This window comes from Carica papaya, chromosome 4 (genome assembly GCF_054855325.1).
Source record: "Carica papaya isolate Zhongbai chromosome 4, ASM5485532v1, whole genome shotgun sequence".
NCBI classification, from domain to species: Eukaryota; Viridiplantae; Streptophyta; class Magnoliopsida; order Brassicales; family Caricaceae; genus Carica; species Carica papaya.
In genome coordinates this window covers 4,526,581-4,543,039 of record NC_142312.1, presented here as the reverse complement: position 1 = coordinate 4,543,039, position 16,459 = coordinate 4,526,581, and the positions used below count along the sequence as shown (strand labels likewise).

Below are 16,459 nucleotides of genomic sequence, written 5' to 3'. Positions count from 1 at the left end.
TACAACGATAACAAATTTATGATATTTTTTATTATCAAAGATTTATTTGTTAAGCCGTATATATATTCTTAAAACAAATTATATTTCTTTTAGAATTTGATTGCAAATACGTATTTAGTTCAACTAGCTAGATGAAATAAAAATTAATAATATTAAATTTTTTAGTTCAATTTAATTCAATTTTTTTTTAAAAAAAAATACATTGTCCTAATTCTACATAAATTCTTATATATTTTTTTTATCGTCTCAATATTGTTGTAATAACCATTATTACAAATTATTAATTAATAACCATTATTATAAATTATTAATTAAATTAGCATAATTATATAAAACACGGGTTTTCTAATTAAACTTACATGCATGCATATATAAGGTTTTTCCAAGTCAAACATATAAAATTTTCAGAGCGACCAAAGAATTCAATTCCCGAATTTGCAATGAAATAATATATTTATATGTATGTATATATGTATGTATGTATGTCCAACTTATCAATTGTCGCACACACTGACTACTACTATTATTGTACTTGAAATTTAATTACATTGCCGTAAGAGTTTTGGACGCGTTACAAATTAAAGATCATGTGGATGTGGGGAATAACTATATTCCAACATTAGCCCTCTTAACTATATATTATTCATTAATATTCAAACAACTATATAATTATTATGTACACGATTTCATTTCGCATCATCTCCCCCACAACTATTATTAAAAATATTCGACCTACCTACCGTATGTTTCGAAATATTTCCCCATTCCCCGCATTTTAACTCTATTAATTTAGGTTAAAAATAGTTGTACGCTACATAAGAACTCTATTAATAAAGGGTTGGTGTAATTATATCATTATATTGTTGTTATTATCATCACAAACGACATGTTCTCGTCAAACTTTTTTTTTGTTTTTTCAAAAAAAGACAAGCAAAACATTAATTTTAAAGATTGAAAGTAAGCTATGGCGGCCTATACATTTTATTATACCAACAAATAAATATATAGAACACCAACTTGAACCCACTAAACTTTGTTTAATTTAAGGCAAATTTAGGCTTAATAAGTAAAGATTTCGAAATCTAAAATTTCTATGTATTAACAAAACGTATTAATCTAATATATTTCTAAAACACCCAATAAATTAATTAGTCATGAGGTGTATAATTAGTGACAGGTTTAAGAAAAAGAAAAGAGAGGAGGCGGGACCAAATTAATGGCGTTGGATAAGTTGATGTATTTGGTTGGCTGTAAAAGCGTCAGAAAAAACAAACGGTCTTTTCAGTCATTAAAAAACAATGGAGACAGACATCGCCTTCACCGTTATTCACCGTTATATACATTCTATATGTATGTATATATATATATATATCTATACCCACGTACGCACGCTACACGTGTTACAGTCGGACTTGGGCACTGCAGAGTAACGTCATAGACTGCAATTTTTATTTTGAACTTTAATTTAATGCGTTCTTATTTTATTTAAATACGAATAGTAATTTTATTTTTGGTTTGAGTTTAATTTAGTTCCTAATTATATTCAACGTGACTAAAAGAAGATACTGCTGCTTCATCGGGATTTGAAGGTTATTACCGTAAATTCACAGGGCGTGGGGTCCAGTCACCTCCTGATTTGGAGGAGGTATCATCGTAGTAAATTCACAGGGTGTTGGGGGTCCAGTTACTAATTTAATTTTAAGGTTATTATTGTAAATTCATAGAGTGTGGGGTCCAACAAATATCCCATTTTCATCACTACCGTCAAAACAGCATAAGAAGGAGAGGACGTCATGACAAGCAAACGAAAGATGAAGCTTAAAAAAAAAAAACCAATCAATACATGAAAACGATACCTTTCAAAACCAACATTTGATTATTCATGAAGAATTTATCACTATAATAAATAAAAACCAGGTTTGATTAAATTTTTAAAACATATATATATATAACGGAGATAAGTATATATATATACACACACACATATACGACTTTAGTTACCTGCAACAATTGAGAGGAGACCCAAATATTCTGGAGAGAGAGTCGGCGAGGGAGATGGATCGAAAATTGAAGAAGACAAGGAATCGCTTCTGTTTTGTTTTTAAGGGTTGAGTGCTCTGCTCTTCCTCCGCCGTATGAGAGGGCTGGTGCCAACTTTAATTTATTTTCTTAATATATATGTATAGACAAAGCAACCAGCCATTAATGCTGCAAATCTGAAATTACTATCAGTTTTGTTATCTATAAATACATACAACACTCTAGAACGTTTTAGATATTACAGGACGGTATTTTACTTACTAAAAGAATAATGTTTTATTTAAAAGTTAATACAAATTCAAATTTTAAAATTTGTTATTCCGAAAGTGTAATATGAGTGAATAGTTTGTTATTAACATATAATTTATTAATATATTAGTGAAATTAATTTTTTTTAATTAAGATAATTATAAATTAGTACCCAAAAAAAATTACCCTCCAATCATTTTTAGTAAATAAACGAGTTAAGAGAGAATTAAATATAACTAATTCATTTTAAATTTTTATAAAAAGTCATAATTATATACAACCATCCAACTCCATCTTTTTTGTTTTTGTTTACAAACTCTTTAACTACAATTATTAAGAAAAATAAGATTTTACTATAATTATTGAGAGTAGATTTATACGTCTGAGATATTCAATAATTAAAAAAAATAAAAAGTTGTTCAATGCAACGAAAATTGTTTTATTTTAAAGAAAACGAAAGTTCCACACACTTTAACATACAAACAAAAGCCATGTTACGCATGCCATGATGCAATATAAATATTATATGTATATATACACAGAATCCATGAGGAACCAACATGCTTTATATTATCTCAATTTGATCTCTGTCCACTCGGAGATTTTCGTGTCTATTGTCCGGGCTTAGCTATCAAAATGACAATATATGTCTCGCTCTTTTATATATATATATATATATATATTAATTTCACATAACGTATATATTTACAAGTGAATAGCTATTTATGGGTAGCTTGAACCCTCTCGGGCTATAATGTAAATAGCTCTATATCTATCAATAATGTGCACAAAAGAATTAGTTAGTGAATAGCTTTACGTCCACCAGTAACGTACTTCACTCTCTTAAAATAACTCTTGGGAATTCAAGATATTCTCTCTTTAGTTTTAGCTCCACAACTCAGTAGAACTATATAGCATATAATATCTTACTGAATTGAATATCTTGCATCGTTTAAATTTATTCAAGTTCGTGAAAAATCGAGCTCGCTAAACCTGCAACGTTGTATTCTCTACCAATCCTATAATGTTTTCGAAGAAACCAGGTAGGAAACTAAAATAAAATTCGGATTACACTCCAAGCCGAACTAAAGCTCTACATATTCTAAAAATCACTTGTATTGGACTCAAACTAACGCATTGTAGTTTCCAATTCGTAGTCTCACGTGAGGCCCAACCAAATTGGTGGTGCCCCCTAATTTTGGGCCCAAACTATCGTAACCCAAGACCAATTTAAGCAATAAATAATAAAAATAAAACCTGGCTATTCATTCTATACAGTCAGAGAGAAAAACTTTATTCATGCCATGTTTCACTATAGACAACCAATACATTCATCATATGGCGGGATTCCAGCAAAATTGAGATCCTCTGGCTCCTAATGTTGTTTCAGAACAGACAAAAATTCCTTGAATTAACAGAAAAAAGCACAAATATTTATACAAAACAACAAACATTATTCTCTGGTGCTAAGTACTGGTAAACTTGATCATTTATACTCGGAATTTTCAACAACTATCTTTTCATATTGAAGCTTCAACTCCTTCTGAACCTGAAGCAGCAGCACCATTTGGAGCATCATCTGCCCGCAACTGAGCGGAAACACCATCTATTGCAGAATTCAGCTGTGCAATCTTCTCTGTTAGAATTTTGCGGGTCTTCTGTTCACATAACACCACAGAACCATGGGCAATTTTTCAGTGCAATTGTAAAAGAGGGGGACAAGGAAGGATACATCAACGACTTGGACTGTGTGAGTAAAAGAACAAGAAAATCCTAAATGTCAATCTGTGTGCACCAAGTTATTTAAACACGCTCTCGCGATGGATAAGAGTAACTCGTACGTTATCACTTAAATGGAATATTGCAGTTCTTTTCAATCTCAAAGGATCAAATCCAAACCAGCACACGAACTTCAGATATAAATTTATCATGGTCTCATTCACATGAACTAACCATTATGATAGACAGAAATAAATTGCTAACCTCCAAGGCCTTCTCCTCATCATAAATAAACTTCGGTAGTTTCCTCATCAAATCTTTTCTGTCAGTTCCAGCTAGGGCTTTGCTTATCTGCAAAGCAAGATTACATGTCAATTCACGACACACGTCTCACCATCAATTTCATTAGGCCCATGTTGCTTCTTCAAAGAGTAATACACAGTACACCGCAGGAGTAGCAGAGTACATATAGACTGACAACAAAGTTATAGAACTTGAAACCAGCATCACAACTTGCAATATCATGTTAAATAATTAGTTGCAACCAGTTTATATATCAACAAGCACAAAGCCTCAAATGCAAATTAGCAAGAATTAGGCATATAGACACAAGCCGTACCTGAGGAGCATAGACACAACCAAGTGTTCCAACAACCACTCCTCCTAATATAAAGCCACCTATGAAGATACTTGCACTACTTTGTCTTCCATCATTCCCACTGTGCTTGACCAACAGACAATACCGGTCATTGACCAAAACCCTTAACATAGCTGAGAGTCATACTAACTAAAACATTGACTCCACTGTTAGAGTTAACCCACAGATAACCAGAAAAAAGAGAAATCGTATAAAAACACAGAAAATAAGTGTCAGGCTATATCTGGAACAAATGAAAAAATATATGTGGAATTCAATAGAAAATCAGGGCTAGTTTAACTAGAAAATGTGAAAATTATATATAAAATTATCAAATTTTGAAATTTCATCAAATTCATGAAATTACCATTCTTCTTAAACCAACTGTAGATATCCAAATAAATTCCACAAAGAGTTCTTGATTTGTTCCAAAGATAGCCTTAGATAAAAGATAATTGAGCAGCCAACCATACAAATATTACTGCTAAATCGGTATTCAATGCATGATCTGCGTAGTCAAATAAATAGCACATATTAGAGAGACAATGACATAAATACCTAGCTCGGACTGTAAGTGTCCCTCTATTCACGGCAGTTCTGACATTACCAGAGAGTTTAAAGGATCCAGTGCTCAACATGCATTGATCTACCGGCTTCGATGAAGAACCTAGCACATTACAGGAAGCAAAAAGCTCCGAGATCATTACAAAAAAAATTATCGTCGGTTAAACTTGCCGGCGACAGTGGCAAGCAGGCCATGAACACTTAGGCTATGTTTAGAACAAATTAAAAACCGCCCTGAAGAGGAGCACGATTCGTTTTTTCTTTTTTTTCAGAAAGCATGAATTGCCATTGGAGGAATCACAATACTGCTAATTAAATAGTCAAAGTAAATAAGTAGGATAAACGTCATTCTGCAGAAGTAAGAAAGAGAATAACACAGGTGATTTCTGATGCATTTCTCTTCATTCCTCTTCGAGATCAGAAGAACTCAGAATGGAAACAAAAGCAATCAACAATTAAAGTAGACAGGAATCTGAAATTTTCAAACCAAAAGACAGAAGGAAGCAGATCGTTATCGAATTTACTGAAGATACATCAAAACAAAATGGAACGTTAAACAAAAATTAACAAGAAGCAGAAGAGGAAGAAGGTAACTAAGTATAGATGTAAAAGAGTATAATTACCGGATAAGAAATGAGAGCGTGGATTGTTCAGAGAAACGAGAGAAGTGGAGAGAGCAGACATGGCTGGGCAATTACAGAGAAAACCAGAGACTGAAACCGATCTGGATTTAACAAATTTCTCCCTCGATAATACCGAATTATCGTCTTGTTTGTGTACAGCATTTTAATATTTTCGGAAGAAAGGGAGATATTTATAGTGGGCTGATTTAAGGAGCCCATGGCTCAACACGTAAGTTTCTGGGTTTATTAATAAAAGCAACCCAGTTGGACTACTCACTTCCACTGGAGGTTTAACTTTGAGCCCATTCTTGGACTATTCTCCTTACTATTTTTACTTTAAATTATTTTTTAATATATGATTTCATATATTTAAAATTTATTTTCAAAACAAATTAATAATGTTTATGGAATATATATACAATTTAGTCCAAAAAAATAAAAACATTTGATTTAGGTATGTAATTAAATATATAAATTATTATTAATTCTTATATTTAAATTATGAAAATTTTAAATTTAAAGAAAAATAAAATAAGCAATTTGATATTCAATCAATTAATTAATATAGTATTTAAGCTAAAAATTTAGAATTCAAAATCTTGAAAGTTTAAAGTTTTACTTCAAAAAATTATTTAAAAATATAAAAACTGTTTAGGTCCAAAACTTTAAGGAAATGAATATGTATTAAAATAATGAAATCAAATAATAGTTACAATTTAAATTCTTTACGTAATAAATTGGGATGCTCAATAAAGTTACAAAAATGTCCCTAAAAATAGTTAAAATAATATAAATATTAATGAAACTAAAATCCTATGGGGTTAATCTATGCTGACAACTTTGATGGGGTCTAGATGGTAACTTTTACTAGCAATCCTCCTGCTGTTCAAGATCTAGATATTGGTTTTTTTTTATCTGAAATTGTTAAATATGTAGATGAGCTACACTAATCCAGTAAAAATATTATATAATAATTAATATGAAAAATTGAATGTTGATAAAAATTATAAAATAACTAATGGAGCCCTTAATTTTAGTAAATTTATTTAACATAAAATCGTTTATTCCACACTTACCGTTATAAGTTTCTAAAATCGATCTATAAAGACAATAACTCAAATAACATTATGATTTTATATACAAATGAATAAGAACAACAACTTTCATTTTTACTTACTGGTATATCTGGGGGTCCATAGGGATGTCTTCCTACGCATGAACCTAATATCCAAATTTATCAATTAACTGATCGTCGTCATACCCCGTCCAGTAATGGGAATCAAACACCATCGCATCGATACCTCATTCGATATGATGATGAACTATATCTCTCAAACCCTTTCGGTATAAGACTTCTCAGCCCCATTCGACTGAGGTAATGTCCATAGTAGGATTCCATATGTACCAGGTTCGTCCATCCTTTCTCAGGGTACCTAGTAATCATTTCATACATAGATTCACACCATTAACCAATTACCAGTTATATACAAATATCTCATATTTACAGATTAACAATAAGTCATGGAAATAAACGATACGTACATCAAAAAACATATCGAGATATTTATTACAAAATAATTCAACAAATGAGAGCTATGCAGTTAGGTAAACTAAATAACTGATAAGACAATTAAAACTAACAATTTAATGCACACAATATAATAGTAAACATTTTAAGCAGTACAGAAGAAAAATAAACAGTAAATTATGTCAAATATGCACTGATCGGTTCCTACTCCACTAGTAAACTATAATTATTTTTAAAGTTTTTTAATGTTTACAAAACACAATAATATTGATTACTAAACTTTAATTTATCATAACATAAAAAATGGTGAAGGATTCTTACCCCGGATCGCCGTTCGAAATACTGTACTTTCTATTGCGCCTCCTGGTGGTCCCTAGGTTTCTTAAAATTTTTTTGTAAAAATTAAGACATCTGTCACGTATATAAAAATACCTCAAAAGGCCAAAATATGCATTGAAAAACTTTTTCGGCCAATTTTAGGGTTCCGGCATGACGACACTGCCATGCTCCAGCGGGGGATCTGCCATCCACAGTGATGGTTCACCTCGGCCAAACTGGTGTCAATTGATTTTGATCAATTTTGACCGATTTTACACGTAAACCTGTGAAAAACTAAATTATGATGCCTCAGTTCGCCAGAAAAACACAAAAAATCGAAACTCTACCTACAAAAGGTCTCCAGGTGCGACGGCTCTACCGGTCCTCCTTCGCGGTTGAAGCTTCCCTTCGGCTAACCTACACCAGAAAAGGATGAAGAACACAATGGTCAAAAAATTATGTGAAACGGGAATTAGAAAGGGGGTCATCGAAGATGGTTTTAGAGTTTTGGTTTCGTTAGCTCAGCTGAGCTTTGCCCACAATTTTCGGCTCACCCATCGACTGTTTGGCTCCGATATAGACATAGAGAGACTCGAGATTGAATTCCGAGCGGGAAGAGAGAAAAAAATACTTGTTTTAGCGTCTAGGGTGGCTCCAGTGCGACAGTGACGGTGGCCGACCTCCTTTTCTGGCGTCTAATTCTTTCCCCGACCACCCTTTTTCGTCTTCTTTGATCACCCCTCTCTCGGGTTAGGTTTTGGCTCCCTGCGATGAGGAGTTTAAATACTCATCTCCATTTGATCCAAGCTGCCAGTTCGAGTAGACATGAAGCAAGGAGGACCATTCGATGATTTTTAGTTTTGGGCAGATTGCATGGACGAATTTGGGTCGTCCATCGCGATCAATCTCGTCCATTCGATCGTGTCTAAAGAGATAATGCATCTGTGTAACGACCCTAAAAATTTAAATGAAATGTATGTATTAAATTCTCAAATGCGGAAGCGTAATAAAAATTTTGATTAACATCCCTTACACAATAACCAAAACGTACTCAAAACTTGAAGGAACAAACTAACTAAGAGAGATACTCGAAATAAGAACTATAAATATAACTATGAAGTCTTTAGGCGTCCCCTTCGCCGTCTTCCTGCGGAACGGGCTCGGGAACAATGTCTTCCTGATCTGAAATGGTTAAACAAGGAATGAGCTACACCAGCCCAGTAAGGACATCACACTATCTCACCGCCACGGAAGTAAAGGTGGGTAGAAAACAAAAATGACCAATGGAGCATAATTTATAACAAACTTGTTTATTAACATAAAAACCTTTACTGTCCACTTACCTCGGTGAGATCCATGAAAACAACATATGAAAGCAATAACATTATCATCATCATGAAATCATATAGACTTTATAACATAACATTTACCATGCCTTTGCATTTCGATCATTAAATAACATATTTTCCTCTTTTACCAGCCTACTAGTATCCATGGGGATCTATAGGGGGTCCCCGCTACCCGTGAACCATTAACATTAATAACCTGATTCTAGGACCGTTCCTATACCCCGTCCAGTATGGGCGCCAAAACCATAAAGGTCTCCATACCCCGTCCGGTATGAGAGACCACGTTCCCGGTAGGATTCCCTACGGACTCGGTCCGTCCACCATCTCCTAGGATATCTAGTCAGGCTGTCTACATTATCCATTTTTCCTTTTTCCTTGATCTCAATCATCCAATCATACACAACATGTAAACCAGTAATTGATACCAAATAAGACAACACAGTATCGGGTTCACCGTAATACAAACCATAATAAAAGAAACCATGATTCATGCATACGAGACCATAATATAATTACATCAAATATCATACTGCATTTAATACTGAAAATTAGATCAAACAACGACTGACCAACACTGTATCAGACTCAGGCTCCATTGGCAATCTTAATCAATTATATATCTATAAAGTCACACAGTACAGTTTAATTATTTATTTAGCTTTAATACCATGATAGGAAATAAGGTGAGGGGTCCTTACTTGTTTCGGGATCTGAAATCGACTCTATAGTGCGCCTACGGGCTGTCCCTAATTTCCTTGAATTTTTTTCGGAAAACTGAAACGTACTACCGGCACCTGCACGTGTCCCAAAAAATTCTAAATCAGACCTAGGGCCCCTTTCGGCCAATATCAGAATTCTGGCACGGCGGCTCCGCCGTGCTCCGGCGACGGCGCAGCCGCCTGCGGCGGCGATCCACCACGGGTTGGCCGTTTTTGGCCGAATTCGGCCAAACTTGCATCGGTCCTTGCGATAAAACAACTCTAGGGCCTTCGGTGGGCCAAAAAAAATCACGAAAAACTGAGACTTACCGGCAGCGGTGCTCTCGGGTGCGGCAGCTCCTCCAGTGTGAGTTGCGTTTTGATGTTTGGCTCAGATCAACCTGTAGAGAAAAGAACGATGATCACAGTGGTATAAAATTTGCATCGAACGGAGGCCGGGAATGGCCTCATCGGAGGCAAAAACAGAGGGGAGTCGCGACGGCGTTGCCGGACTTCGACGGGGTTTTTCGGCCGTTTGGCCGGTGGTTCGGCTCTGGTTTGGCCATAGACGGATTCAGCATCGAGAAACGAGCAGGGGGAGAAAATTTACCTCGATTGGCGGTCGAAAATTTGTCCGGTGCGGTGGCGGGTGGCGGCGGCCGACTCCTCCGGCGTCTGGTTCTTCTTCTCCGGCGAGGCACTGGCGGCTAGGGTTTTGTGGTCAGGTGTGGGTGGGGTTATTTATACCATTTGCCTTTTGATCTCAACCGTCCATCAAGATTAAATCTGGACCGTCCGATCGCGATTTAATTGGGATTAAATCTAGGCCGTCCATCACGATGCAATCTGGGCCGTCCGTGCCTGATTGAATCTGGACCGTCCGTACGTGTGAATCTGGGTCGTCCGTGCGCGCGGGAACAGACCTGGGCCATCCGATCGCGCACACACGGTTCGCCCACGTGGCCCGTCCTATGTCAGCATTTCCTTGCCACGCGGCGTGTCCTGGTTGGCTGGGGCTGCTGACGTGGCACAACTTTTTTAAATTACGTTTTGACCCCCGATTTCTGATTTTCTTTTCAAAAACACCATCAGAATCCAAATTTTCACCCCTTTTTCTCCAAATCAATTTCAATTAAATCCAAATAATATTTTTACCCAATTTTATCATTATTATTATTTTTATTTTCATTAAATTAAATTAAATTAAAATCTAAAAAATTCAAATACAAAAAAAAATAAATAAATAAAAATAAAAATAAAATAGTATATATAAAAAAAATATTTTGGGTGTTACAACTCTCTCCCCCTCCCCCCCGAAGGAAATTTGGTCCCCCAAATTTGTCCCTCACTCTTGGTCAAACAAATGGGGATACTGGGCTCTAAAATCCGATTCTAGCTCCCAAGTAGCCTCCCTGGGCGTGTGGTTCTGCCACTCGACTTTTACAAATGATATTTTCCGATTGCGGAGTATCCTGCTCTTTCGGTCCGTGATACCGACTGGTACTTCTTCATAAAACAAGTCCTCTTGGAGTGGAAGCGGTTCATGAGCCAAGACATGAGAAGGGTCTGGGTTGTACTTACGTAGCATGGATACGTGGAACACGTTGTGGACTCTGGAGAGCTCTGAAGGCAGTGCTAGTCTGTAGGGAGCAGTACCAATCCTGTCTAAGATTTCAAAAGGTCCGATAAATCAGGGGTTTAATTTTTTCTTCCCGCCGAACCTACTAATTCCCTTTAAAGGAATGACTTTAAGAAACACCCGGTCGCTTTTCTCAAACGCTAGGTCTCTCCTCCGAGTATCTGCATAACTCTTCTGCCTACTCTGAGCTGTCTAAATATTCTTTCTGATTTTAACTATTTTGGACGTGGTCTCCTCTACCAACTCCGGGCCGAACAATCTTCTATCACCCACTTCCTCGCAATAAATCAGTGATCTGCACGGGCGCCCATATAACGCCTCATATGGAGCCATGCCGATGCTTGCTTGGTAGCTGTTGTTGTAGGCAAACTCTATCAGGGGTAGATGGTTGTCCCAATGGCCCCTAGAGTCCAGGACACAAGCTCGGAGCATATCCTCAAGCGTACGAATTGTCCTTTCTGATTGTCCATCAGTCTGGGATGGAAGGCAGTACTAAGAGACAGTTTTGTTCCCATAGCTTGCTAGAAGCTACTGCAAAACCGAGAAGTGAACCTGGGATCCCTGTCGGATACTACTGTCACTGGAACCCCATGCAATCTGACTATCTCCTAGATATACATCATTGCCAACTTTTCCAATGAATCGGTCATCCTGATGGCTAGGAAGTGGGAAGACTTAGTAAGTCGGTCAACGATTACCCATATGGTATCATGTCCTGAACATGCCTTGGGTAGCCCCGATACGAAGTCCATGGTGATATGTTTCCACTTCCACTCCGGGATCGGTAAAGGCTGAAGTAACCCACCTGGGCGCTGATGCTCTGTCTTGACCTGCTGACATACCAAGCATTTATATACAAAGTCGGCTATGTCTCTCTTCATCCCATGCCACCAAAACCGGAGTCGCATGCTTTGGTACATTTTGGTACTTCTTGGATGCATGGCAAACTTCGAGCTATGGGACTCTGTCATGATGTCTCTTTTTAACTCACTGTTATCTGGGACACACACCCTGTCTTGGAAACGAAGTAATCCATCGACAGAGATTCGGAATTCTAAGCTCACTCCCTGTTCTGCATCCTTCTTGCGGGTTACCAGGGCGGGGTCAACTGACTGGGCTTCCCTTATTCTCTGGATTAACTTGGGCTGGACTGTCAGGCGGCCCAAACATGTGACTCTCTTCAGATCTTGAAGTCGAACCTGTTGCGTGGCCCCAATTGGTCTGCATTCTGAAACCATCAAATGGGCTAAGATACCTGCATTTTTCCTGCTGAGAGCATCTGCTACCATGTTGCCCTTACCCGGATGGTATAAGATATCACAATCATAGTCCTTAAGGAGTTCCATCCACCTTCTCTAACGCATGTTAAGATCCTTATGAGTGAATATATGTTTCAAACTCTTATGATCGGTATAGATCTGAAAGGTCTCTCCGTACAAATAATGGCACCAGGTTTTTAAGGCGTGTATGATTGCGGCAAGCTCTAAGTCATGGGTGTGATAGTTATTCTCATGATTCTTTAACTGTCTGGACCCATATGCTATAACCTTTCTATGCTGCATCAGAACACAACCCAGGTCTAGATAGGAGGCATCACTATAAACTGTATATCCTCCTAATCCACTCGATAAAGCCAGCACGGGTGCAGTAGTCAGCCGCTTTTTTAATTCTGAAAAACTTCTTTCGCAGTTCTCGTTCCACTCAAACTTAGCATTCTTCTTTGTGAGTCGGGTTAGAGGAGTTGCTAAACTAGAGAATCTTTCAACGAACCTGCGATAATAACCTGTCATCCCAAGAAAGCTACGAATTTCCTTAACTGATGTCAGTTTCTCCCAGCCAAGTACCGCTTCAACCTTTTCGGGATTCACTTATACCCCTTCCTTCGATATGATTTGTCCTAGGAAGGCGGTCTGCTCAAGCCAGAATCCACACTTACTCAACTTTGTGTATAACTTCTTGTTTCTGAGGACTTGCAAAACTTGGGCAAGATGGTAAGCATGTTCTTATCTGTTTTTTGAGTAGACTAAGATATCATCAATGAACACGATAACAAATTGATCCAAGAACTCTCTGAAGACCCTGTTCATCAAATCCATAAAGATTGCAGGGGCATTGTTTAGCCCAAATGGCATGACCAGGAACTCATAGTGTCCGTACCTGGTTCGGAAGGTCGTCTTGGGGATGTCTTCTGTTCTTATCTTCACCTGATGGTAACCTGATCGCAGGTCTATTTTAAAGAAGACCTGTGCACCCTGCAACTGGTCGAAGAGGTCATCAATCCGGGGAAGGGGATACTTATTTTTTATCGTAACCTTATTCAATCCTCTGTAATCAATGCACAGTCTCAACGTTCCATCTCCCTTCCTTGCAAAAGTGATTCCGGCACCCCAAGGGAACACACTGTGTCTAATAAAACTATTGTCTTGCAATTCAATTATCTGTTTCCTCAGCTCTTCCATCTCAATGCGGCTCATGCGGTAAGGAGCAACAGAAATGGGCTGGGTACCTGGCTGTAGGTCTATAGTGAACTCGACTTCTCTGTCCACTAGCAGACCGGGCAGTTCATCCGAAAACACATCTAGGAAGTCTCGAACAACCGAAATCTCTTAAATACAAATTTTCTTCTTGGGCTTGCCTAGTAAGAGGAAACAGCAAGATTAAGGCACTAGAAGTTAAGAAAACTCGCCATCAAGGAATAAGTACTGAATGATTTTATTAATTTGTAAATGGCTCCTCGTTAGGAGGATTAAATACAATTTTCTTGTTAAAGCAATCTATGGTGGCGTGATACGCCGCTAGCCAATTCATCTCTAAAATTACATCAAAATCCCCCGTGTCTGATCCTATCAGGTCTACACTCAGTTTTCTATTTGCTATCTCCACGGTACAAGCCCTGTAGATAACTTTTCCTAGTAGTGTTTCACCTCCGGCAGTAGACACAAATAACAATAAATCAAGTTTATTAGGTGATACATTAATTTTGGAAGCAAAAACATGTGAAACAAAGGAATGCGATGCACCAGTGTCAGATAAAACATGAGCAATATGGTTACAGATAGTATACATACCCTGTACCACATCTGGGTCGGCGTCGGCGTCGGCGTCGGCATCCTGCTGGGTAAGGTTGTAAGCTCTACCCTGGATAGGAGGCCTTCCTTGATTCTGGTTCCTCGAGCATTCTTTTGCATAATGCTGGGCACTGCCACATATGCGACAAGTGTTGTTGAGGCGGTAGTAGGGTTGGTCCCCGTGATCTCTGCCGCAGTGCTGACAGATCTTCCCACGTGCTGCCCCTGGAGCCTAAGGAGGGGCCTAGATGACTGGTCTGGGCCTCTTATTTGGTTGGGCAAGCGCAGTACGTGTTGGCCTGCAGAACGGAGCTGAGGGTCGGGAACTCCCTCCTGGCTGAGGACGGGTGTTGAAGCTTCTTTCCACAATCTGTGCCTTTGCTAGGACTGCTGAATATGTCTTGAGCTCCAGTACCAACAAGTGTTGCCTGATCTCCGGGCGGAGACCCCACTGGAATCTCCTAGCCTTTCGGCCCTCATCCATCAATGTCTCCGGGGAGTATCAGCCTAGCTCTAGGAACTTACGAGCATATTCTAATACTGTCATGTTTCCCTGTACCAGTTCAACAAACTCCATTCCCTTTAGGTGTCGGATGTGCTCAGGGAGATACTCGGCATGGAATGCCACTAAGAACTGCTCCCAAGTGACTGGTGTAAGCATGGTGGTCTGCTTGAGCTCCCACCAACGTCTTGCTTCCCCTACCAGCATATAGGAAGCAAGGGCGGATCTCTGCTCAGGAACTACTCCCAAGGTCCTGATAGCTCTCTCAGTCTCCGCCAGCCAGTACTGGGCCTCTTCAAAAGAGGATCCCCCTGCAAAGGTGGAGGGGTTCAGTCTCATGTACCTCTCTATGTAGCCCGGGTCGATCAAGAAAGGAGCGGGGTCTCGTGGAAGAGGGATTGGAACCGGCTGGGGATAGATTGGGGGGTCCTGTGGTGGCACCTGCTGATATGATGGGGGCACTGGGCTGTACTGTGGCGGTGCCGGGTAGTACCGTGGCTGGGGCACCGGGTTGTACTGCGGCAGTGGTGCCGGGTGGTACTATGGAGGGGCAGGCTCGTGCTGGGGTGGCTCGGGATCAGCCTGCTGTAGCTGAGGCTCAACCTACGGTAATGGAGGAGGGTCGGGTAACTCCCTTCTCTCCTTTCGCCCTTGCTGGGCTGCTATGAACTCTTCCAGCATCTCATATAATCTGTATACATCCTCCCAAAGCGAATTATCCCGGGCCACTCGGTTTAGTGGGGGTCTTTCTCTCATTTCTTTGCACCTGCATTTCATAAGGAATGATTGAGTAGCGACTTATCGGTGAGTATTTCTCTTAGCATTATTGTGTAAGGGATGGGTCCGAGGAACGAGGCTCTGATACCAACTGTAACAGCCCCGGAAATTTAAATGAAATGTATATATTAAATTCTCAAATGCGGAAGCATAATAAAAATTTTGATTAACATCCCTTACACAATAACCAAAACGTACTCAAAACATGAAGGAACAAACTAACTAAGAGAGATACTCGAAATAAGAACTATAAATATAATTATGAAGTCTTTAGGCGTCCCCTTCGCCGTCTTCCTGCGGAACGGGCTCGGGAACAACGTCTTCCTGATTTGAATGGTTAAATAAGGAATGAGCTACACCAGCCCAGTAAAGACATCACACTATCTCACCGCCACGGAAGTAAAGGTGGGTAGAAAATAAAAATGACCAATGGAGCATAATTTATAACAAACTCGTTTATTAACATAAAAACCTATACTGTCCACTTACCTCGGTGAGATCCATGAAAACAACATATGAAAGCAATAACATTATCATCATCATGAAATCATATAGATTTTATAACATAACACTTACCATGCCTTTGCATTTCGATCATTAAACAACATATTTTCTTCTTTTACCAGCCTACTAGTATCCATGGGGATCTATAGGGGGTCCCCGCTACCCGTGAACGATTAACATTAATAACCTGATTCCAGGGCCGTCCCCATACCCCGTCCGGTATGGGCACCAAAACCATAAAGGT

The 16,459-nt window shown here is 38.6% G+C and overlaps 1 protein-coding gene across 1 annotated transcript; it reads right to left on the bottom strand.

Annotated features, from left to right (window-relative positions):
- Positions 1-3,557: 3,557 nt before the first annotated feature.
- LOC110822546 (uncharacterized) lies at positions 3,558-6,001 on the bottom strand. Its single transcript, XM_022052691.2, has 5 exons — positions 5,833-6,001; positions 5,204-5,312; positions 4,628-4,727; positions 4,273-4,359; positions 3,558-3,947 (listed from the first exon to the last, which is right to left on the bottom strand). The coding sequence occupies exons 1-5, from the start codon at positions 5,891-5,893 to the stop codon at positions 3,810-3,812; spliced, it is 495 nt and encodes a 164-aa protein (XP_021908383.1). The 5' UTR covers positions 5,894-6,001; the 3' UTR covers positions 3,558-3,809.
- Between the last annotated feature and the right edge of the window lie 10,458 nt (positions 6,002-16,459).

Coding starts and splice junctions, on each gene's coding strand:
- LOC110822546 (XM_022052691.2), bottom strand. CDS start 5,893: ATGTCTGCTCTCTCCACTTCTCTCGTTTCTCTGAACAATCCACGCTCT. Junction 4,728..5,203: donor ACACTTACAGTCCGAGCTAG/GTATTTATGTCA, acceptor GGTCAAGCACAG/TGGGAATGATGGAAGACAAA. Junction 4,360..4,627: donor GTTGTGTCTATGCTCCTCAG/GTACGGCTTGTG, acceptor CTTGCTTTGCAG/ATAAGCAAAGCCCTAGCTGG.